Here is a 22,850-nt window from a genome sequence, read left to right on the forward strand (position 1 = left end):
AATCTTGAGAATAACTGCATTGATGTGACTAAACGTCTTTAAGGTCTTCCTTAAAGACGATGCGTTGGATACAAGGAAAGACCTTGTATGATGGCATTAAAATGTATGTTACAAAATATGTTAACATAGTAAGTCAACAAAACCATGCTTTTAGAATGTAATGACTGACAGAAAAAAATAAGTGGGAAAGTTGGACGCCATATTTCCTATGACTGCGAACGCAGCATTACGAGCAGAATTTCCCATCTATCCACAAAAAAACTGTGATCCATTCATTATATACTGCAAACTTTTTATTAAAGCTGTTCCTGCAGTGAGGTCAGTAATTTGGTGTTTGGAAGGTATGGTTTGTGGAGACACTAATTCCGGTTCTCTCCCGACACGCCAGAGCACTAATGTGCGAACAAATGCTCCGGATTTGATCTCGTTAGTATGGAACACATATTTTGGCCACCATCAACAACATTTCCATTGTTGACAACTATGAAATATATCTTTAAAATAAGTAAACCCATCAAGCCGCTTTGCTTGTTTCAATTCATTTTATTTTCTTCCATTGTGAAAAATCAAAGCCAAATTCACTGTACCTTTATTTTAAGCACTTTATTTATAAGGAAACAAAGTTCCCGTCAATTAAACTTACCCATCAGACATGAACATTTCAATTTCATTTTCGAAGCTCCACTCATCACATTCAGCTCCTCCGTTTCTCTTCCTAGGATTTCTTCGCCACTCTTTCCCTGTACTCGACTCTACACGTGCAGATCACTTGTCCCTCGACTGCTCATCCGACTGCAGCCGAGGCATTCTGACGCCGGAGGACCGGACCCTCCTTTTCCGTCTCCATCAGAACTCCTCCTCCGCATTTGGACATCGGCTTCGTTTGAGCAGGCTCAGGCGAGCCAGCACCTCGGACACGGACAGCTCGCCGTGGACTTTGTTGTCTCGCGTGCGCACATTGACGCCGTCAGTCATCTTCTCCTTCTCCCCGACCACTGCCAAGACACGAGAAGACACAACAGCTCGTCATGGGCCAAGTCACACCACGCAGACACAGCTACCCTCACGCCTTCCCCACATTGTGCCGCTGAAGTCAACAACTGTGGCTGGTCGGCCAGCACGGACGTCCATTTGCTTTATCAGGAAACATTTATTACCAAAATATGTCAGACATACAAGGGATTTGACTTGGCGTTTGGTGCGTAACAGCAGACAGACTATAGACAACAAGACCGTGCAAGAGGAATAAAATCAAATGTGGTCCACAGGATTTTAATAATTTCCCGTTGTTAGCACAGAATTTAAAAGTTGGCAGAGCTTCAGATTTTTTTTTTGAAATTATGCACTCTCAAATTTTCTTTTATAGTGTTCACTTTGTTAGGTCTCAGGACAGGCAACCATGTAAAAATGATCCAATTGGCATAACAGGGGAAAAGATTAAAACAACAAATATATATATATATATATATATGCTGTTAAAAACAGACTAAATCCGTAGATTAGGCCCGTCAACGACGTACTCACCTAGAATGAAGTTGTATTGGGCCAACTGAGCATTACGGATTTTCTTGTTGAGCAGACAGCTGGAGTCCAGGTCAGCGTCTGCCATGAAACCAGCTTCAGTAAACTGCTTACACACCTGAAACATGGGCAAAAAAACCCCAAAACATATTACTCCGTATAACCGTGGTGTACCTTCCCTTGAATGTGGTGGCGGTGGACGTACCTTCTTGGCGTAATCCTCACAGGACGGGTTGACGGGGACCAACATCACCTGGCGGGGCGAGAGCCAGAGAGGCCTGTGGGAGGACGGACAGACCTTAATGGAACCATCGTAAGACCGCCTACATTTCACCTTTAACCACATTAATAAAACTGTAAAAATCTCTACCAATGAAACACCACTGACGCCATTGAAAGCACTGGGACATTTCTTTGTATCCAAGATAAATAAAGAGCCACCAGAGAGCACTTTACCATTTGCCTGCGTAGTTCTCTGTGAGAATGGCGATCATCCTCTCCACAGAGCCCAGGATGGCGCGATGGATGATGACGGGTCGTGCTTTGTCATCCCCATCCTTCCTGCAAGTCAGAGGGAGAGTATCGCCAGAGAGTCAATGGCAGCAGTATGGATGCAAACCAAACGCATTCTTCCAACTCAGCAGGGGATTAACGTGTAAACCCTTCGGTGCGGCCGTGAGTCAATGTTTTCATCGTTAGCCGACTCACCCCACAAAGGTCAGGTCGAAGCGGACGGGAAGCTGGAAGTCCAGCTGAACGGTCGCGCACTGGTGGTAACGTCCGATTGCATCTTTGATCTTGATGTCGATCTGTGAGAGGCGCGGAAAGTAACGCGGCACTTCAGAAACACCTCGGAGGCCTTCTAAAAAAGATTTGATGTGAGAAACCTCGAAAGGCTCTGACCTTGGGTCCGTAGAAAGCGCCGTCTCCAGGGTTGAGTTTCCACAGCTCCCCGAACTCGTTCAGGCTGTTCTCCAGTTGCTGCCAAACACAACGCGCGGTTAACGTGTCGGAAAGGTCGGTCTGCTGAATGTAGCTCCATACTTAATGACAACACACCGCCCACAGAGATGAGAGGCTCTTCCCTGTGACTCACAGATGTGACTACTACTACTGGAGCCCACTCAGGCACGCAGCAGCTTGGTTGGCAAAAGCAAAAATTTTCTAACAGTATCTGCCCTTTATACAACTCCAAGTTCAGGGCTGATTGACGGGGAGGAATATACCTACAGCGAATACAGTTTTCCTAACAAGTGGGCACGGTTTTAAAATGATGCATTTTTGTCCAATCGAAGAAAAAAAAGTTCCTTTGTCCTCGATCGGCGGTCGATAATAGAACAATGCGGTGGTTGTTGGGAGCATCTGCATAGTCAAACAGCAGTGAACCGACGTTTTCACTGGGCCAAGTAAGTTTACCCGAGCAGCGTCTCGTACCCGAAAGACGAAGGCGCATCTTCCGTCGAGAAGTTCCCAGAATTCATCTTGGCACCTCAAGCGCTTTACCATCGTCCACCACGGAGACCCGCGGTTCGGTTCTTACCTTCTCGGCGCGGTTCCACACGGCGATGTCGCCCAGGTACTTCTCGGGACGAGTGGAGAGGTGAAGCTGGAAGGAGAAGCCGAACACGTGGTAGATGCAGCGGAGGAAGTCCAGGCAGCCCTTCATCTCGGACTCAATCTGCAGAAGGGAAAATACTGAATTAGGGAAATGACTCAGAATGTCGTTTTGCTACGCGGTTTTTAAATGTTTTCAACTACTGATGTGGTCACCTGGTCCATGGTGCAGAAAATGTGAGCGTCATCCTGCTGGAAGCGGCGCACTCTGGTCAGCCCGGTCAGCGTTCCCGACAGCTCGTTTCTGTGGAGGACCCCGAAATCCGCCAGCCTCAGGGGGAGCTCCCTCCACGAGCGCGGCCTGTGACTGAACATCAGACTGCGGGACGACACGGAGCGACAAGAGACGCATTGAAAACATTTCCGGGGGGTGGGGGTGGACACTTCGAAGTGCGCGATCTAAACCCACCAGTGGCCGGGGCAGTTCATGGGCTTCAGCGCGAAGACGTCGCCCTCCACGGGGAAGGAGAACATGTTCTCGCTGTAGTGTTGCCAGTGGCCGGATGTCTCCCACAGCTTGCTGTTGAAGATGTTGGGGGAGGCTACTTCCTGAAAGCCTCTCCTCCAGTACTCCTCCTGGAAAAAAAGAAACGCAGAAGAGTTGTTTACACGTTTGTTTTCATAAAACCGTTTAGTGTCCAGCTGAGCTGCAAAGATGTGCAACTTGCAATTAAACAGGGAGGAGGTTAAAACTGCCTCGCCTGCAAGTACAATTCAGCATAAGAGATAGGAGAGCTGATCATGTGATGAGTGAGGACTGCCTGCATCTGTTCCGCGGCACTCATTAGAAGAGACCCCAAGTATTTCAAAATGTTACTTTTAACACGTTAACAGCCGACTGAAGTGACGCGATAATGATCTTGCAGCACTTCTGTGCAACGTTATGCGAGGTCTCCTTGGCTCGATGCGCTGTGTTAGTGTGAGAAAAGTCTTCCAAGATGTCAACACTTCTCCGCTGCGACGTCATGGAGACCAGATCCTGTGCGGTCACGCTAAAACTGCAGACAAGTCTGCCCTTAACGAGGAAAACTTCCGCCCACTGCACTCGGTTAACAAATAAAAAATGAATTTCCCTTCCCATGAGGCCCATCAGACAAACGAGACCATACCCTTTTTGGGGGAATGATCACGCCTCTGAGAGCCCTTCACTCCTGGCGCTCTGAGTTTGGAGCAACTGAGCTGAACCGAAATATTCCGGTCACTGTGACACGCCGCCGTTTGTGGTCGAGCTGCTCTCTGATCACTTGGTCGTGGTGTGCACGTCAATGAGCCGACTCACTGCAAGGACACAGGACATGTAGAGCGCAGCCAGACTCTTGAGAGTAGTTTCAAGGAGCTTTGTGTTACAGCATCTCCGAAATACTTAATTATGAACCATTTAAATGCTTATAAAATCTGTGTCTCTTGAGCTAAACCAAAAGAGATAATACATGCATATTAACATTGATATAGCAATTGTAGGTTACGGTTTTAAAAACAGACTTTTGATTAAGAGTGAGCCGTCAGTAAGAGAAGAAGCCCTCGTACCCTGATGAACTCGGTGAGGGTGTTGTAGATGTGGGCTCCGCGTGGCATAAAGAAACAGCTCCCGGGGCTCAGGTCATGGAAGAAGAACAGCTCCTGATCCTGCAAAGCAGACAAAGAAATTCAGCTTTATGTCACCTGTTGTCTTGCAGAGAGAACCAGCAAGAAGCACAAATAGGGAATTCACCAATCCTCACACGGTAGATTAGATGGGTTGCTTCCTGGTAGTGGAGTCTTCTTCATTACTCCCTTTAAATAAGGTCCTGTGATTTATCTTATAATAGCAAACTGTATAGACACACGTGGTCTCCTCAATACAAGCTTTCTAACGCCGGCCCTCGTCTTTCTGTTTGAGCTTCAGCAGAACATCAATCTGCTGTTTGCAGCCCAACACCAGCAGAGTAATTACTATAAATATAATGACTATAATTACCATCCAGCTATGTGAAATTCACTTTGAGTTGGGAGAAAAACTAAAATGAGGCAGTTACAACTGAAATATCCCACTTAAAAAGAAAGACCATTTGAAAATCTCAGAAACGTGTCGACCTGCCTTGATGTTCCAACTGACTGAAGGTTTCCATGGTAACGCAGGTCTGACTTACCGCAAACTGTTTTCATAGCAATTTAATATCAATGTGACACACCAGGATTTTCCCCCGTATAAGTATAACTTGCTAATTCAATCATACAATGACGATTTTACATAAATGCTATTGTGTATTGCAACAGAACGCTCAGGACGCACTGCCTGCATGATGCACTATTCAAATGACGAGTGGCCTTGGGATCATGCCACAGAGCGCCAGCTTTTAGACAACATGTCACTTTCGTCACCTCCCGTTCGACCGGCTTCCACAGAAATATCTTGACTGTGTGCGTGGAGGTGGGGCGGGGGGGGTGAGACCGTCTGCGCGTCCCATGCTGGGGAAGCAGCTGGGCGCTCTGATGACTCACAGCGGGCTGAAGCGCGGCGATGCGAAGGCGCAGAGTGCCCTCGCCTGGTACGACGCGGCAACAGACAACTTCATGAAAAACAACATGGGTTTTCATGTGCAAATCTTAAAAAAACCCACCACAAATAAGATGAAGAAAGTAAGCTAGCGCTCTGCGTGAGGAAGGCTTTTGTTTGTATATATTGTCGGCCCGGAAACGGGGATCCTGGGGCTTTTCCCCCCCACATCCAATCGAAACCACAAAACAGACTGTGGAGGAAACGCTGAGTCAGCCAACATGTTATACAATTACAAATCCTGATTATCTTTGTTCTGGGTTTCAGTGTCTGGATTTAGGGCCCCAGTGCCTGTACGGACTCACTTTGCCAATCTTGCGATGGTCTCTGTTCTTGGCCTCCTCTTGAAATCGCTCCCACTCCTTCAGCATCTTTGAGTCGGGGAAGGAAATCCCGTAGATCCTCTGCAGGGTCTCCATGTCGGAGCGGCCCTCCCAGTAGGTGGAGGAGTTCTGGTGGCAGAGAGGAAAAACATTACCATGACTATAGAGGGAAATCTACCCTGGGTAAAAACGACTTGATAAATAGTTATAAGAATGGCGACAAGAGACAAATTGTTCCCCGAGAACGGGACGTCCCACGCACCTTGTAGATCTTCATGGCTTTGATCTTGCCGGTGTGCCTGACATGGGGACCTCTGCACAAGTCGATCAAGGGCCCACATCTAACCAGGATTCAGAGAGGACACAGCTCTTCATTTCAGAGGACCCCAATAAAGTTTGAGCCTTCTTTAAATCCAAAAGGAAGATCAAATGAAGGTCTTTTAAGCGGCGTACCTGTAGACTGTAGTGGTGGGGGTGCTGACTTTCTCATTCAGGATGCGGCACTTGAACTTGTTGTACTGAAAGAAGCAAACGTTTCGAGTTAGTTCAAAGACATTTTTTTGCCAACTTCCATTCATGCAAATAATAATTACAGGACTTTAACTTTTTATTTCTTTATTAGCGAAACGCCTCGGCCACCTTGAACATCTTCAACAGGGTCTGCTTGCTGATTTCCAGCCTCTCAAAGGGCTGTTTTTCCTTCACAACGGCCTTGCACAGAGTCTCCAGGTCCCCGAACTCGGCGCTGGACACCCCCCTGGAAGCAGCACACGGGTCGATTTAACACAAGCGCTGGCGGTCGGAGTGGCTCCGATGTGTCTGTGACTACCAAACGCGGTTTGAAATCCTGTGTTTCCGCTTATTGCGTTTTTCAGGGGAAAACTTTTGGACTCAACGGAGCAAAGTATCCGAAAATTGGTTTGAAAAGCGGGGAAATCTGAGATTAATATTGGATGTATTAAAAACATATGAAGCGTTTTCAGACTAGAATACTCGCTCACTTCTGCCCATCCAGGAACATGTCGTAGTAGAAGCCATTCTCAATCGGGGGTCCGTAACACAAACAGCCGCCATAGAAGTTCTCCATTGCCTCCCCCAGGATGTGAGCGCTGGAGTGCCAATACACCTAGAACACAAGAGCAACGAGTGAAATCAATCTCAGAGGTTCCCCTCCGTAGCCTCGAGCAGCGTGTTGATTTTAAACGCTCAAACGGACTCACGGCCTGAGCGTCCTCATCGTCGAAGCGCAAGATCTCCAGAGAGCAGTCCTGCTCGAGGGGCCTGTCCAGGTCCCAGAGCTGCCCGTTAACCCGGGAAATCACCGCGTTGTCGGCCAGGCCCTGGCTGAGAGATCGACAGAAACGCTCAATGCGGCGATTCCTCTCAATGGAGAGTTTGAAGACAACATTGCTGATTACAGTCACACTCTCGTGTGCCCCGAGGTGCGTGGCTCGCATCGGGCAGGTTAGCCATCGGGCCCCGGATCTGGGTTTTTGGTGCCGCCGCCGCCTACCTGACGCCACAGGCCAACTGGTACGGTGTGGTGACCCACGCTTTTCCCGCCACCGTGCGCCCGTCCGGCAGCACCACGGCGACGGGCCCGCCGGCGGCGGCTCTCTCCGCCAGCAGGGCGTCGCTCTCCCTCTTCAGCTCCTCGTAGAGGCGGAGGCGCTGCGCGACGTAGTCAGGCAACGGCTTCTGCTGCAGGCGTGGGAAACGTCATAATATAGATCATACAAGTCCAGACGTTGGTTTGCTCAGGACACATTAAAAGCATGATTTGTTTTGTCACAAGCCACATCGTGTTTCGCGATTCATGTTTTGTGAGAGTTGAAGTCGACGCGCTGTGCTTTTCTGCATGTTGCACAGGATGGAAGAGGAGATCAGCCATAATACAAAGGAATTATTTATGCTGCTGTCCACATTCCTCATGACGCCACTTCACGGTTTCTGATTTGCTCATCATGCATTTATTGCGTTACAATTTTCCTTGGGGTCAGTCCTCGTCTGTGCATCCCTGTGTTGCACAACAATATCTGACCCCTCGATGAGATCTTTGTTTTGGGGCGAAGCGCTGAAATAGTACAGGGTGTGAGCCTGTTGGGGGAACCTGCTTCACCTCGTTCACGGCTGCGGTTCCTCGGCCCTTGTCCTGCTTTTTGTCCTTCTTGTTGTCGCCTGGTTTGGTTTCCGGTTTGCCCCCCTGTCAACAAACACGGTCGCATTGGGTGGTGCAGCTATTTCTGGAAATGGGGTGCGGTTTGCCATCGGGCCCAGAAAGCGCATCATATTACACATTTTAAACTTGCACACTATGGGCCGTCACAATCATTACCCTTTTCTCAGCAGGTTTGTTTGTCCGCTGCGCGCCGCTGCTGGTTTTCTCCGCGGCTTTGCCACACTTCACGTGTCGCTGGTTGCCCTGCGCCTCCTCCACCTCCTCCGCCTCCGCCCGCAGACCCCTGCGGAGGTGCAGCAGCCGGTAGCGGAGCTTCTCGTTCTCGGTCCGCAGGCTCTCCAGCTCCGGGGAAACCCCCGAGGCGAGAGCGGCGGCATCCACGCCGGTGCTCAGTCCGTCACGGAGGACGGAGATTTCCCTGGAAAGGAGCCGAATTTGCTCCTCCTGAGCGGAGAAGCGTGCGGCCAAGGACTCCGCCATCTTTAAATGACCAGCGACACAATGACAGTTCACTTCCGGTGAGGTCAATAAAACCGCGTCGCTTGTGCATTTTAATTTAAAAATAACACTTAACCAAACGACAAATAACATGTAGGTGCACACCGGGGGAATATAACGCTATCTATCTATGTATCTACTATCACTGCCTGACAAAAACAAACATTTAATGAAAGTTAGGAATTATTACAACATTCTTATATTTAATGTAGTTTCTTTGTTCTGCTTTTGGCGGGTCTTGGTTATGTTTGGATTCGTCGTGCTGTGTAGTGGTGGATATTTCGCAGTAACGCGTTGCCGCCGCTAGGAGGCAGCAAAGGATTTATTTTCATTTGAATCTCATCTCACAGCTGCAGTTCACGCATGTAAACACTCACTTTCTGTTCTGCTGGTGTGGGTCTGTTAGCCTACAGGTACGTGTCAGCTATTTGCGTTCATGTTTTAAAAACCTGCTTCGCTTTTACTTATGGCTTGAGGTGTACTACCACCGTGCAGCGGTTCTTTAACATTAGCTCGTTGCTAACCGTCAACGAGCCAGAACAGAGAGGGCTAACTAGCTCAAACTTAGCTAACGTTAGCTTTCAAATGGGTATTCACCAAATGCAGTGCAGTAACCCGGATCTTTACAGTGTTCTCAGCCACAAGCAAGGCTGAAGCACGCCGGGACACGGGGGAGGACATGTAAGCGGCCGGGCTGAGATTCGGCGTGTATTCGGCACCAGTGGGGCGACAGTAACCAGCAGACCAGTTCTGTGAACTTTGAACTTTGTCATCAGAAAAAAATGGTGCCCCTTAATTAACGTTATATTGTAAAACATAAAAGCCCAACGTCGGTGTTATACCTGTGAATGATTAACAAAGTTTCACTTATAAAACTGTTTTGAGTCTGAATGGTGTGAGATAAACCTCCAGGTCCATGTCCTTACGCATCCCTCCCATGTCCCTACAGGTCAAACGTTACGTAACTATTCTGCAGCTGACCTTGACCCCTGACCTCCCCATGGAAAGTTAAAGACCCAGCCATTCCGTTTGTGTAAATAGCATATTGATCCTGAATACCAGCCCAGACCAATTGGAGAATTGAATGCCGCTGTGGTCAGCATGGCCTCCAGCTTCGCTCCTCCAAAACTGTCCGACTTCATCCTCACGGAGCGGCTGGGCAGCGGGACCTACGCCACAGTCTACAAAGCCTACAGGAAGGTCAGTCAGGGGGAAAGTATTTGCCCGCTTCCTGGTTTCTTATTTGTTTGCATATTTTCCACACTAAAAACAAATGTTTCAGATCATCAAACTACATTTTATGTTGGACAAAGTAAATGCAAAATACACTTTTTAAGTGATGATTTCAAAAGTATGTGTGACCTCACTTGGGTTCAGCGGCAGGACAATTATCCGAAGACCCCCAGCAGGTCCCCCTCTGAATGGCTCAGAAGAAGCTAGATGAAGGTTGTAGAGCAGCAAAGAAGCCATTCATGCTGAAACCATCCAATGTGGCTGAATTTAAAACAATTCTGCAAAGAAGAGTGGGCCAAATTCCTGCACAGCGATGTGAAAGACTCATGGCCGGTTATCGAAAAGGCCTGATTGCAGTTGTTGCCACTGAGCCAACCAGTTTTTAGGGTTAGGGGGCAATTACTTCTTCACACGTGGCCATGCTGGTTTGGATAGATTTCCTCCCTTAATACATTGTAAAACTGCACATTCTATTTACTCTCGTTACCTTTGTCTAATGTAAATATGTGTTAGATCTGAAACATCTAAGTGTGACCAATGTGGTCTGCAAAAAAATGAGTAACCAAGAAGGGGCTTTTAATTAATTTCTTCACTTCTTTTAAAGCATCACTACGTTGACCTGATAGAAGAGGTTTGGTGTGAATAGCATATTGAATTGCTCACTATGACGTCGCAGGGGGACAGTCGGGAGGTGGTGGCGGTGAAGGTGGTCGAGAAGAAGACTCTCAACAGGGCGTCTACAGAAAACCTGCTCACGGAGATTGAAATCCTCAAGACGATGCGCCACCCTCACATAGTCCAGCTGAAGGACTTTCAGGTCAGCTCATTTGTGTCTTTTTAGGTGCGTTTCATCTTGTAAAAGGGATTTTTTTTTAAAGTCCTTTCAGAGCAAATAAAACCTGTCCCTGCATATTTATAGAAGATCAATGCAAACTTGTTGATTTAGGAGGGCCGTGACATCCCTCCCAGTTGAGTTGGTTTCAAATTTCCTGTCCAAAATGTACGCGTGTTTTCTTTCATCAGTGGGATGCCGAGAATATTTATCTGATCATGGAGTGGTGCTCTGGTGGAGATCTTTCCTGCTTCATACGCAGCCGCAGGATTTTGCCTGAGAGGGTGGCCCGGCGCTTCCTGCAACAGATAGGTGAGTCTTACTTTTTTTTTTTTTTACATCACCACGTAAGCCTTGTTCCCATGTCTTTGCTTACTAGTTATTTTAGGACTGCATGTTGAGTATCTATGTGTATTCGTGTGTGTTTGTCTCTGCACAAACAGCCTGCGCCCTCCAGTTCCTTCATGAGCGAAACATCTCCCACCTGGACTTGAAACCTCAGAACATTCTGCTCAGCGGCTCCGTCCTGAAACTAGCAGGTGATCCCGCGTCTCATCGAGCGAACACATTGATTTGCGGTTAAGTGCGGGCTCACACCCACCGATGCCCCTCACATTGGTTCCCAGATTTCGGTTTTGCCCAGTACATGTCACCATGGGATGAGCAGAGTGTCCTGAGAGGGTCCCCTCTTTACATGGCCCCCGAGATGGTGTGCCGGCGGCAGTACGACTCCAGGGTGGACCTCTGGTCAGTCGGGGTCATTCTCTATGGTGAGTACTTCATGGTCATGAAATGCCGCATGCAGCAGAATGTGCTGTGAACGTCTTGTGCTGCGTAGCGAGATGCCCCAATAATTTTTTAACACCCCATTTTTTTAGAAGGCGTTCTGAGGTCAATCAGTTGAAAAGCCCAGTAGGCTTGAAAGAGTTAAGTCGCAAACAAAATGGTCCATTAATCATAAAACGGCAGCCTGTTTTACCTCCCTGTGTTCCTGTGGTGCAGTAATAGCACATGTAGTGTAATAGCACACTAGAGACCTTTGTCATGTGCCTGACACGCAGGAGTTTGTTATACAATCGATTTAAAGATTACACTTTTAAAGCGCGTCCATGTCAGGCCCTAAAATTCATATAATTATTATGTTACTATGTTTCATTTATTAGTTTGTTATCATAATGATTTGTTTTATTGGTTCATCCATTGTACTGTTTTATTAGGGTTTACATTTGACCCTAATCTAAATTTGTTGTGCCTCACTTTAGAGCTTTCGGTTTTTAATGCCTTGGTCCTGGCACTTTTTAACTGTTTTTAAAATAGCTGTATCTTCAAAAGTGGGTGTAATGGTTTCCAGGTTTTCCTTTGGGAATAATCTTCTCAACCATGCTTGTGTTCATGTAGAGGCACTGTTTGGGCGAGCACCTTTCGCATCAAGGTCGTACGCTGAATTGGAGGAGAAGATCCGGAGTAACCAACCTGTCGAGGTATAAGATTCTGAGGCTCGAGTTAGTTAGTTACTTGATGTCTGAGACAGTAAGCAATCCTTTTTAAACAAGGATCCAAAAGCCATTTGACCGTTTATTGAGTGAGGCGAATGGATGAATCCATGATTTGTTTCTCTCCTGTACAATAAAAAGTAAATTGTTATATCACCGCTCAACAAAAATGTAGCAAATGTCTTCAGCTGATCCTATTTGTAGAGAACATGAGTAATGGTGAACAAATATACAGCCTTTCTCCTCTAAAGTTAAACAGTTTGCCTCCACAGTGACGGACAGCTTCTGATGGTGGAGGGCTTTCAGGACACTTGAATTCTAGTGTCACACTTTGAGCTAAAGGGAGGGCATTAGCACACGGCCCATTAGCAGGGGATTCACAAGTGGCGACACGAGACTATAAAAGGTCTTTGGCAGTGATCTCCCCTCCCTCCCTCCCCTTGGGATTGTCCTGTGGATCATGGCGTGCAGCGTAATAAGGTCATGTTTTCTGCCTCAGCTCCCTCCAGGGGTCGGGGTATCCAAGGACTGCAGAGACCTTCTGCTGCGGCTGCTGGAGAGGAACCCAGATGCCCGGATCACCTTCGCCGAGTTCTTCGCCCACCCTTTCGTGGACATGGAGCACATGCCAAGCGCCGATAGCCTGGTGAAAGCGGTGAGAGAGTGAAAGCGCGTTTCCTCACGTCACCCTGCATGCGTTCACGAGCGATAGCAAGTTTTCTGTTTTTGCCTCTGCTGACGTTAGCCTGTTGTCTTCCTCTTTCTGTTTCTTCTTCAGAAAGAGCTGGTGACGCAGGCCGTTCAGAAGGACCAAGAGGGGGAGTGGGCCGCCGCACTTTCCTTTTACTGCAGCGCCCTGGAGCACTTTGTCCCCTCCATCCACTGTAAGCACAGCAACCGCTACACTGTTGATCCGCCGTGACAAACTGTTATCGCATAATGGGCGAAATGTAGAAAACAAACCACTCTTTCCCCATCCCCTCTCCCCAACCACACACAGATGAGATGGACCAACAACGTAAAGCCGCCCTCAGGCAGAAGGTAGGCCTGCATTCCCATTTGGATTAGGCTGTATTTTCAATTTGCCCTTTTGTTTTTGTCTTTCTCCCCCACACTCAGGGTGGGCTTTCATATGGAATGAATTGTCTCCTCTGAATACCGTACGGTGTGGCTGGGGAGCATATGGCGAGGGGTGGGGGTACGTGATTAAGTTGTGAGAGGACTTCCCGCAGGTCCGCCAGTATGTGTCCAGAGCCGAGGAGCTGAAGGCCCTGGTGGCCTCGGACAACAGGCTGAGCTTTGAGGAGGCGCGCACCGCCAGGGACGTCCTCCGAGGTAAAGAGCCCGTCTCAGTGCCTGTAGGAGAGGACACCCTGAGCAACGCAATAGTCCGTACACCTTCAATTTGTGGTATTTGATACAAAGCAGTTTAACGCAATTTACTAAAAGACGTTTGCCCCAAAATTGTATTCTAAAATCTTAAATAAATCAATACAACTCAAGTATCTCAAGTGCACAAAGCAGGAGCCTGAGCGTTCTGCAGAGGCATGCGGATTACAAAGTGTGGCTTTTTCTAGCAGCACAGTTCGATGTACAGTTGGACTCAAAGTAATATTTCCTGTTTTTCTCTCCACTTCAGAAATGTCTCGAGACCAACCTCGGCTACTGGCTGCTCTGGAGGTGGCCTCCGCTGCCATTGCTAAGGTTAGAAAAGGGGGGGGGGGCACTGCTATAGAGACTCACACAAAGGCAGGGTGAAGCAGAAGTAATACAACAGAAGAAGAATGAAAAACACCAGGGTCTAAACCAATTCCCTCTCTGAGATCGCTTTCCATATCTGCAATGAACCAAAAACATCTATTTGTTTATCTGAACACTGATGACGATCTCATTGTGCGGCGCTGGCAGACGGAAGTAGTGGAACCACAGCGAGTGCATCGCCTCATCTTGGATGTTCTTTTACAGGAGGAGAGCGGAGGAGATGATCTCGAGGCCCTGGACGTGTACCAACAGTGTTTAGGAGAACTGCTGTTGGCGCTAGCAGGTACACAAACCGCTTTTCTCTCCAAAACAAGATGGTTTTAGGCAATTATTGTACAACAGAGACAGTCGACCGGAGCCACGGTTTAAGTCCTCGTCTTCTGCGTTCAGAGACGTCACCTCAGACCTCAGGCGGCCATCTGTGTTGCACACATTTGTTATTATAGAAGCGGATTTGATAGCGCATGAGGGGAATTAGTTTAGTATTTAGCTCCAGTATTTAGAATTTAGTGTGCAGCCAGAAAATTAGACAAGTCAAGATATGTCTGAACAGAGAAAAGGACAGCGGCTGTAAAAGAGAGGCGATTAGAACTCGGGGAGAGAGTGTAAAGCTTTTTAATTGGAAACAGAGCGCGCTTAGCAGCCTGGAATATAATACGACTCAAGGAAAAAAAGAGATGGAAATAAACTTTGACGTGATTTATAAAGCATAAAAGACAAACTGAAAGGAGAGAGACGGGGGAGACTTAATCTGCGACAGACAGAGGCTCCAGAGGAGAGCCTCTCTGTGGCCTAACCTCCATTAGGATCGCGCTCGGGAGCTCATCTGGAAGATGGGCCTAATGGGAGAGGTGGGATAGAGGGATCCAGATGTGGCTTTGAGCCGAAATGAGACGCGGTGCCAGCACCCCGTGTGTGGTACGAGAGCCGGGCCATCTGCTTCCCATTCAGCGCAGACATCACATTTCATTTCTTTGTCTTTATCACACGCTGGAAACAAATACAGACGACCGCCTCGCCGGGGAGGGAAAACTGTAGACGGGTGTCAGGTTCCCAAAGGAACTTTATGACTTGAGGTGAGCGACGCTGCAACCTCGTCTTGTCAGCGGATTGGCAGTATACCGAACTAATCCCCTGCCACCCCGAGCAGCCCCCCACCCCCCACCGCCCGGGAGCCTCGTTGTGTGGCACACCAGATCGAGAGGGGGAAAAAAAACATTGGCTTTTTGTTTTTATAAGAGCTCTTTGTCGCACAGCCTTCAAACATGCCTCGCCACCAGAGAGTTCTCCTCCCCTCTCTCTTACCCCCCCCCCCACCGTCCTCCCCCCCCTTACCACAGGGAGCGACTGTGAAAACACAGGGGGCTACATTAGAATGCACCCCCGAGTCCCCCGTCTCTACGCCAGCGAAATCCAATCTAGCAGATGACCTCTACGTGAACAAACGAGGTGATTAGTTCGCCTCCCTTCCTCTCCTCCCTTCCTCTCCTCATCCATCCCTGTTTGTTCTTCTCCAGCCGAGCCCCAGGGCCGCAGGAGGGAGCTGCTCCACAGCGAGGTGAGTGTGGCCCCAGTCACATGTGCATATTCTTTTGTGGTAACGGCCAAATCTGTCATCTATATTACACACACACACACAAACGCACACCACTTTCCCCTTTATGATTGGACACGGACGATGAATTAGGTCTATATTCCCGATGGATGGCATGGCCACATATGTGAGAAGGGTCGTACGTGGCTTAAGCTCATTGGTTTGTTTTTTTTACGGCCCATAACTTTTGTGTTCTGGTTGCAACTCTCATTATCGATGTTTTTGGCCCCAGCTGGCAGCTGCTTTTTTTCATTTCTCATTTTTTATACGACTCCTCAAGCAATGGAGCTGATGTTAGCGAGTCACCGGTGAACACAGTGCAGCACGCGTGCAGCTGAGCGGTCCATACTTACCACGATGGTCAGTGGAAGAGTGAGTGCCTGCGTGTGTCGTTCAGCAGATGAATGAGTGCCTGGTGTGTAAATAAGCTACTCACCGTTTGCCATACTGACCTTAAGGTGACGGTGTGTCGGTGTTGTCTGCTGCCCTAAAGCGGCCTGAAAAACTATTCAGTGAATGCCAGGTTTGCACTAAAGATTTAACTTTTCATTGTCATAGTTTAAATTTAAAGTGTAACAGACGTAGTTAACTTGAAAGAAAGAAAAAATACATGTGTGGATCCAATAAGCGTTTATAGAATACAATATTTTCGGGCCTAAAAGCCTCTTTTGTATTCCAATGTGAATTAACACGAGTAACTGGAAAGAACTATAATACTTTAAAAAAAAAAAGAAAAAGACAAAAAAAAATTCTGCACTTTCTCTTTTGTTTGTTTCACTAATAAGACCGTTTCCTGTGGACTACATGAGCGCTTTTGGACACCACACCCAACAAAACTGAACAAACCCTAAAGTTTGATGGTCCAGTAAGGACAAAAGAACACATGCAAAGTGCTTGTGGCTGACTGCCATTAAAGCTCCTTAACAGTTGTGTTTTGCGCATTGTTTGTGCAGAAACCAGAATCTTACCAAGCAACCCGCAGACGGGTGATGGGGCTTTGAATTAGGCCTCAAAGACCCCCCCACCTCAGGTTTTATGGGGACTTGTCTTAAGTCAATTCAGATGCGGCCGCAATAATCTAACACAGCATCAGGCAAGCAGGCGAGGGGCACTCAATGGAAAATGTGTGTTCGTATATACCTTAGCCTTACAAAGCTGTAATTAATAACATATATCAAATTAATTAATATCAAATGCTCAGTACATATTGATATTAGGTCACCTGGCTAAAGATGCTATGTTAGTTCCTGTTGTTTCCGTATATTTGCCTTCGATTAGATCGCGTAGATTTGTGGTTGGAGGTCAGAGCTAAACACTCAAAACCCACAGTGAGAATTTTTTATTTAGCTGAACTCTGATTGGTATATTATTGACGTATTAAAGGGACATAATGGAAGCCATCAGTTTTAGGTCTCTGGTGTCTGTGACACCCAAGAGGACTGGCTGTGCACTGCGACATGGTGGTGATGTGACTCGGTCCCCATCAAGCACACGGTGACCACGATCATACATGTGCGCCATATGAAATGTTTTCCAAACATAACAGGGAAAGAATCAGAAGAGCAGATCGCTTCCATCTGTTTTGTGACATTTATGTCTCAATGCATTTGGAAAGTTTCTGCGTTTTCCTGCTGCACAACACTAGAGTTCATAGCGAACAAGCTCAGCGCTGCAGAAACATCTGGTAATTGTACTATACTGCATATACATGTATATCTTTGATATATAAAGAATCATCCTTCTTTGCATACTATACACTGATGATTAGTCTTAATTAAAACCATGCAGGACCATGTGATGGTGTAATGCTTCACTGTGCTCACCATCTCACTTTAGCCTGTTAGCATGCTAACACACAACCACGTGCAAAGGACAGCTGAGTCCGCCGAAGGGGCGGAGCATCCGTAGAGCCAAGAAAAACCTATCACCTACATACGGGAGCACAAATGAGTACTTGCATTGCAGTGTTTCCCCCACCGTTAGAATGGGGGTAGTGCCAGAACAGAAGTTATTTAAGGTTACCTTCCCGCCCCAATGCGCACACACAAACACACACTGGGGCACGCACTCCCACCAAAGGACAGCGAGTGTGCATTGTTAAGTGGCAATTGCATTTGCGTTTACCATCATTTCATGTCTGTCTTCAGATTAAGAGCCTCATGACCAGAGCTGAATACCTCAAAAAGCACATCAAGGTAAGCACGCGCTCCTCGCCGCCGTGTGTCTGATTTCCAAGATATGGGCAAGATTAAGACTTTTTTTTTTTTTTTGTTGATATTATCAAATTATTACTTAACGTTGCTGATAATGTTCAATGGAAAAAAACAACCTTATGGTCGCCATATCTGCACGCAATGTCCGTGTCTGTTCGTTGTCCTGGGTGACCCCAAAGCGTGTGATCATTCATCAGATGCAGGAGACTCAGAGGGACGCGTCTCTGGACCGAGAACATCTGGCGGACTCGGTCCGAGGCTGTGAGTTTCCCTGCTGCCTTGTACGCGTGGAGTTGTGTTATTGAGGAGCTTGCTGTTGCCTCGCTGTGCGGCGCTTTGTTACAGGAAAGATGGTGGTGGTCGGAGGGCGGTCAAGTGAGTAAAGTTGCAATGACACGTCCTCGTCATTAAAGCTTTTTCACTTGTAAAATATGAGCCATTCTCTTGCTGTGCCGGCCGCCCCCCCCCCAGCACTGTCTGGCTCTTTGATTTCCAGTCAGAGCCGCCCGGGGCTCCTCCCGTCCTCTCCCCTCTTGTAAAACGCAGCCTAGTGAAAGTGCTGAGTCGCTGTATCCTAAACACAAACGCCAGAATCCACAGCACTCACGTCCACTTCATTCCTCTCACGTACACCCACGTTAGCTCTAAACACTGCAAGAACCCGGGTTCATCCAGTGAATATCAAATGTGTCCTACACAGGCCAAAAAGATACTGAACGGTATAAAAAGGAAAAATGACTTTTTAATATACTTGAACTTTCCCACAGCTTAATTCTCAGTGTTTTCTGGGCTCAGCTTCCGTGGATAGTGGATACCTAAAGCCCAGACAATATCCTGTCCCCTGCAAGGAATCCCTGGGGAATTATATGAATAAAAAATAAATAAATAACACAAAAATGGGGAAGGAGCCACTTAAACCCCAGAGGCCTCAGGTTTCATGAAGAACGTGGCGTCTTAATGCCTTGTTGTTTTAATAAAACCACACCACAGTCGGCCGCACTGAGAAGCGTCATAGCAACGTCTGTCTTCACACTGCCCCGATCCACGCAGCAAGCTACGCAAACGTAGATCACATGACTATTAACATACACCGGCCGCACAGTGTAAACAGGAAGAAGAATATACACACGGCCACGTGATGCGAGTGTGACGAATCATGGAAGAATACGTCACGGCGGCTAAGATCACATCAAGTAGCGAACGGCGGTGCGGCCGTGATCGTCTCCGAACGCATCTGTTTCCAACCGTCCACATGAAGACAAAACCCCTGTGTTTTTCTTTGCGTGAATGTGGCCGTACACCAGAACCTTCAATTTCCTGATATGGAGAAAGGGAAACTGACGCGGGTGACCTGCATACTTTCTAATGGCCACAAGGGGGCAACAACAGCGTTGTTCCCTCAGTAAACATTGCAAACACGCGTTTACGGTCTCAAGCTGTGGTTTCTAGTCGTCTTAAGGCTGGCGCGTGCTTCTGCGTCTTTACGCACCGCTGTGTCGACGCACTCGTTTCAATTCATGGTTCTGCGTGTGTTGCAGAGCAATTCACCGCCAGAACAACAGGCAGAGTAACGTGTTTCTGTTGAAGACGACCTAGAGAGTCACGTCTTTGAGTGTGGAAGTCGTTGGTTTGTTTATTTATTTATCATAGACTTTATTGCCCCGTGCATCGCCACTGCTGCTTTTCATCGCGGACACATTTGTCCCGTATTTTCCTCCACAACCGACGTTTGTGGAGACAAAAGTTCTGATTCATTGTCTCGTAAACATTCTTCGTTTTAATAATGGCGGTATTGCGCTATGAAAACTGAAATGTGAGACTTCGGAAAGGATGCAGTTAGCAGACCAATCACAGCAGCGGGGGGCTTGCGTCGCTTTTGACGCTAGTCTAGAAAAATGGGTCGACGCACGCAAGGAGGCGTGAAAAGACACGCAAGGGACACGCAGGGGGCTCTTGCTTCTGGTGTCCCTTGCGTCTCTCTGAAAACGCAGAAGCATACACTAGGCTTAAGAAACAGCGCAGTGTTTATTTAGTAAATGATGGTCCATTTGCAGAAAAAATAAAGCAGGGTTCACTTTGGGGCGTGGTTAACTTCGCTGCCACAGCGTTGTCCGTCTGGAAGTCACAGAGTCGTGTTAGTCGGATCATTCAAAGCATGTAATCTTATAAATAAAATAAAAAGGGACCCCTAACAAACCATGTCGTCTGTTTTCTCAGCTTGCTGTCTGCAGTAAACTGCACGGCCACCAGGGGAATCTGGGCCGGGAGCCCGAGCGGAGCATCACGCTGCCTTCACCTGACCAGGTTTCTGTCGGGGCCAAACTACACCCTCATCACGCCTCCCCTTCTCCATCTCCCCCCTCATGCACTCCCCCACTCGCTGTCCGGGTGGGATGTCACAGCTGCCAGCCCCGTGCAGCCAATGTTCCGGTTGTTACTGGCACGATGATCATTTGGCGGGTTGTGAACTTGTGTTTATACTGTGCAAAGGAACAAAGTTTGCATGTTAAAATACTGAAAGTAGCTCTTGATTTCTAGATTTGCACACTGGTGAATGTGAGAGCTTCCTGCTCTTTCCCCGGCTCAGGCCTCCATCCCTCCTCCCCACACGCCATTCATATGTAAATGTCCGACAGCTTGTGTGACAATGCCACACTGTCATGGTAAAACGAGTCAACACACAGGCTGTGGCATTTATTGCCGCGAGAAAAAAAAAATACAACAACCGAAAAAAAACAGTCATCCGGCCCTGGAAAACTGTGGAACCCGTCGGCAAAACACAATCAAATGGAAACTGTGGCGTGATAAAGCGTCGCGCCGCTGCTGGAGCGCCGCGTGGGGTACATTGCACATTGAGGCCTCTGCAAACACGCACGTACTCCCCCCTCCTCCCCCCTCACCCCCTCACCCCCTCACTCCCCCGTCCCCGCTGCCTTTGCTGTGGGCGGACCGCAGGCTCACCATCCTCTCCCCGCTGACGGAGCCCTCTCCACCACGATGAGGGGAAAACTGGAGAGGTGCGGCCTCGGCCTTATTTACACTGGACTCGCATTTTCTTAGGTTTGGCACCGGCCGGGTATGTGAGGGAACCGGCGGGTTGGGAAAGCCTTCATAACTGGGCCTCTGTGAGAGGGGAAAAAGAGGCTCAGCAGTCGCTGTTGTAGGTCTTCACACACACACACACACACACACACTGTTTTGATTTCAGACAAGTAAAGTGCATGAACACCAAGAAGAGCTTTAGTTTTGGGACGGCAGGAACGGGAGTCAAAAGGAGCAAAATGTGTCTGCTGATTCTCCAAATCACTGTGTTGTCTTGTTTTTTTGTGTGTGTTTATACAGCTGTGATTTTTATATTGTATGTATTTATTCAATGGGAGATTCAGTGGAAAAATAAAACCTCCGCAGCGTGTTTTTCAGCAGCGTCCAGGTCGGTCTCCCAGAGCTCATGGAAAGATTCATGTGCTGCCGTTGGTCCCTCGTCATCATCTGGACGGCAGCTCGGCAGGAGCAGCTGGCTCGTGTCCACGGAGGGGGTGTATGGACGTTTGTTAATTGTATGATTCATTCAGAAGTTCTGTAGAATTGTGAAAACTGTAGAAGTTACACCAAGAATTCAATAACAAGTACATACGTTTAATATATACTTACTACTGCAGTTGCACTTTTGATTTTGCTTATTTTGTTCTCCAGACGAGAGGAAAGTACGGTGGAAATAAAGCTTCTAAAAACAAACTGAAAAGCAAGAAAAGTAAACCCTTTTTGGTGGTGGAACCCTGAATTAAATCCACCAAGAGGAGAAATAGTCAAAGACATCAAACAAAGTGTTTGAATTTAAAGGTGCGCTTCATTTTAGACACAAACGTGAGTTTAGTCACGGTTAGTCCCACAGCTAACATCAAATCCACAAATATATCCCAAAGGGAAACAGACGGTCCGATTGCCTCTCAACACGGCGGCTCCAGTAGCTGCGTCGGGGTCTACTCAAAGCGGACAGTTGCATTATGGGAAATGTAGGGGCAGTTGAGGCTCAAACCAAATTGTTTTGACCATTACTTTTTTCTATAAAGTGTTTTATGTGAGTCCATTTGCATTATGAGTCCTTCAAAATAGTGACTCAAGACGAGTTAAGATGGAAAAAGAATTGGTTGGTTACCCCCCCACCAAACCCCCCCCCGAGCTTGTGGCTGTAGTTTTCTGAGGTTTAAACGGTGGTTGTTGGTGTTTCTGCCCCACCAGCTGGTTAATCGCATTCACCCCGGCCTGCCAGGTGTAAATCACTCCCTCACTGTCTGCTTAAACCAGGGGGCAGCAGGTCATGGTGCATCAGGCCGGGGGGGGGCGACACTGCTCCAATTGGCTTACGGGGCCCATTGTTCTGGCCCGGCTTGGTTCCTTTAATCATGACATGAGCATGTTGCTGCCAGGGAAACTCGGGATGCAGTTTTGACCCCGGTGCTTTCTTTGTTGCTTGTTCCTGGGAGTTCTGCCAATTCCTTTTACAGTAATGCAACCCATGAGGGACGTACAAGCCCCCCCCCCCCCCCCCCCTGCCCCCCCCCGAGTCTCCTCTCCATGACCACAACCCACGGCATTGTGGTTGCAATGAGCCTCCATTTTGCTTCAGCTCCATCAACACCACTGATTGCGCTCTCCCCTTCCCGGCTTCCTCTCTGCGTCTCTCGCTCTCTGGCTGCCGTCAGCGGGACGGCGGCGGGGTCGCGTTGGCGCCGGTGTCGCCCCCGCAAAGAGGACCCTCTTGTGTTCTAGACCTGAGGGGAACCAGGGTGCCCTTGACTCCGGCACCCCCTGCGCCGAAGGACCCGGAACAGGTCAGCTGCTCGCTGCGGCTCCATTGGGGCCGGTATGAATGGGACATTGTACCTTTTGGGGGCGGGAGCAAAAGCCTCCCAAACCCCCAGGTCACCCCCCCCCCCCCCCCCCCCCCCACTTTGGAGCGAGACTGTGATGGGGTTTGGGGGGGGTTTGTTAGAGACACGTTGAATAAAGATAATTTAGAAAATGGGCTCCAGCACAGTGCTGCCTCTGTGTC

General features: G+C 48.1%; 2 protein-coding genes across 5 annotated transcripts; one reads left to right on the plus strand and one right to left on the minus strand.

Moving 5' to 3' along the window:
- Positions 1-523: 523 nt before the first annotated feature.
- Positions 524-8,670, minus strand: tars3 (threonyl-tRNA synthetase 3). Of its 2 annotated transcripts, none has more exons than XM_040201895.2 (19): positions 8,330-8,670; positions 8,114-8,197; positions 7,508-7,695; positions 7,215-7,338; positions 6,996-7,120; positions 6,634-6,751; positions 6,448-6,512; positions 6,257-6,335; positions 5,977-6,123; positions 4,663-4,761; positions 3,545-3,711; positions 3,292-3,454; positions 3,062-3,199; positions 2,425-2,502; positions 2,230-2,330; positions 1,978-2,082; positions 1,727-1,799; positions 1,525-1,639; positions 524-995 (listed from the first exon to the last, which is right to left on the minus strand). In XM_040201895.2, exons 1-19 carry the CDS (start codon positions 8,651-8,653, stop codon positions 847-849), a joined length of 2,442 nt encoding a protein of 813 aa, XP_040057829.2. In that variant the 5' UTR covers positions 8,654-8,670; the 3' UTR covers positions 524-846. The 2 variants fall into 2 exon arrangements, with proteins under 2 accessions (XP_040057829.2, XP_040057839.2); XM_040201905.2 differs by having other exon boundaries at positions 7,508-7,692; positions 8,330-8,653.
- On the plus strand, positions 8,330-21,539 carry ulk3 (unc-51 like kinase 3). 3 transcript variants are annotated; one of them, XM_040201941.2, is made up of 17 exons: positions 8,330-8,691; positions 9,621-9,871; positions 10,581-10,721; positions 10,928-11,048; positions 11,180-11,275; positions 11,363-11,506; positions 12,135-12,217; positions 12,729-12,884; positions 13,008-13,113; positions 13,230-13,270; positions 13,462-13,564; positions 13,869-13,933; positions 14,195-14,273; positions 15,508-15,548; positions 17,732-17,779; positions 17,995-18,058; positions 20,015-21,539. In XM_040201941.2, exons 2-17 carry the CDS (start codon positions 9,773-9,775, stop codon positions 20,029-20,031), a joined length of 1,404 nt encoding a protein of 467 aa, XP_040057875.2. In that variant the 5' UTR covers positions 8,330-8,691; positions 9,621-9,772; the 3' UTR covers positions 20,032-21,539. The 3 variants fall into 3 exon arrangements, with proteins under 3 accessions (XP_040057875.2, XP_040057860.2, XP_040057892.2); XM_040201926.2 differs by lacking the exon at positions 8,330-8,691 and adding an exon at positions 8,905-9,084; XM_040201958.2 differs by lacking the exon at positions 8,330-8,691 and adding an exon at positions 8,981-9,084 and having other exon boundaries at positions 9,713-9,871.
- Positions 21,540-22,850: the final 1,311 nt, after the last annotated feature.

The sequence above is a fragment of the Gasterosteus aculeatus genome, chromosome 12 (genome assembly GCF_964276395.1).
Source record: "Gasterosteus aculeatus chromosome 12, fGasAcu3.hap1.1, whole genome shotgun sequence".
NCBI lineage: Eukaryota > Metazoa > Chordata > Actinopteri > Perciformes > Gasterosteidae > Gasterosteus > Gasterosteus aculeatus.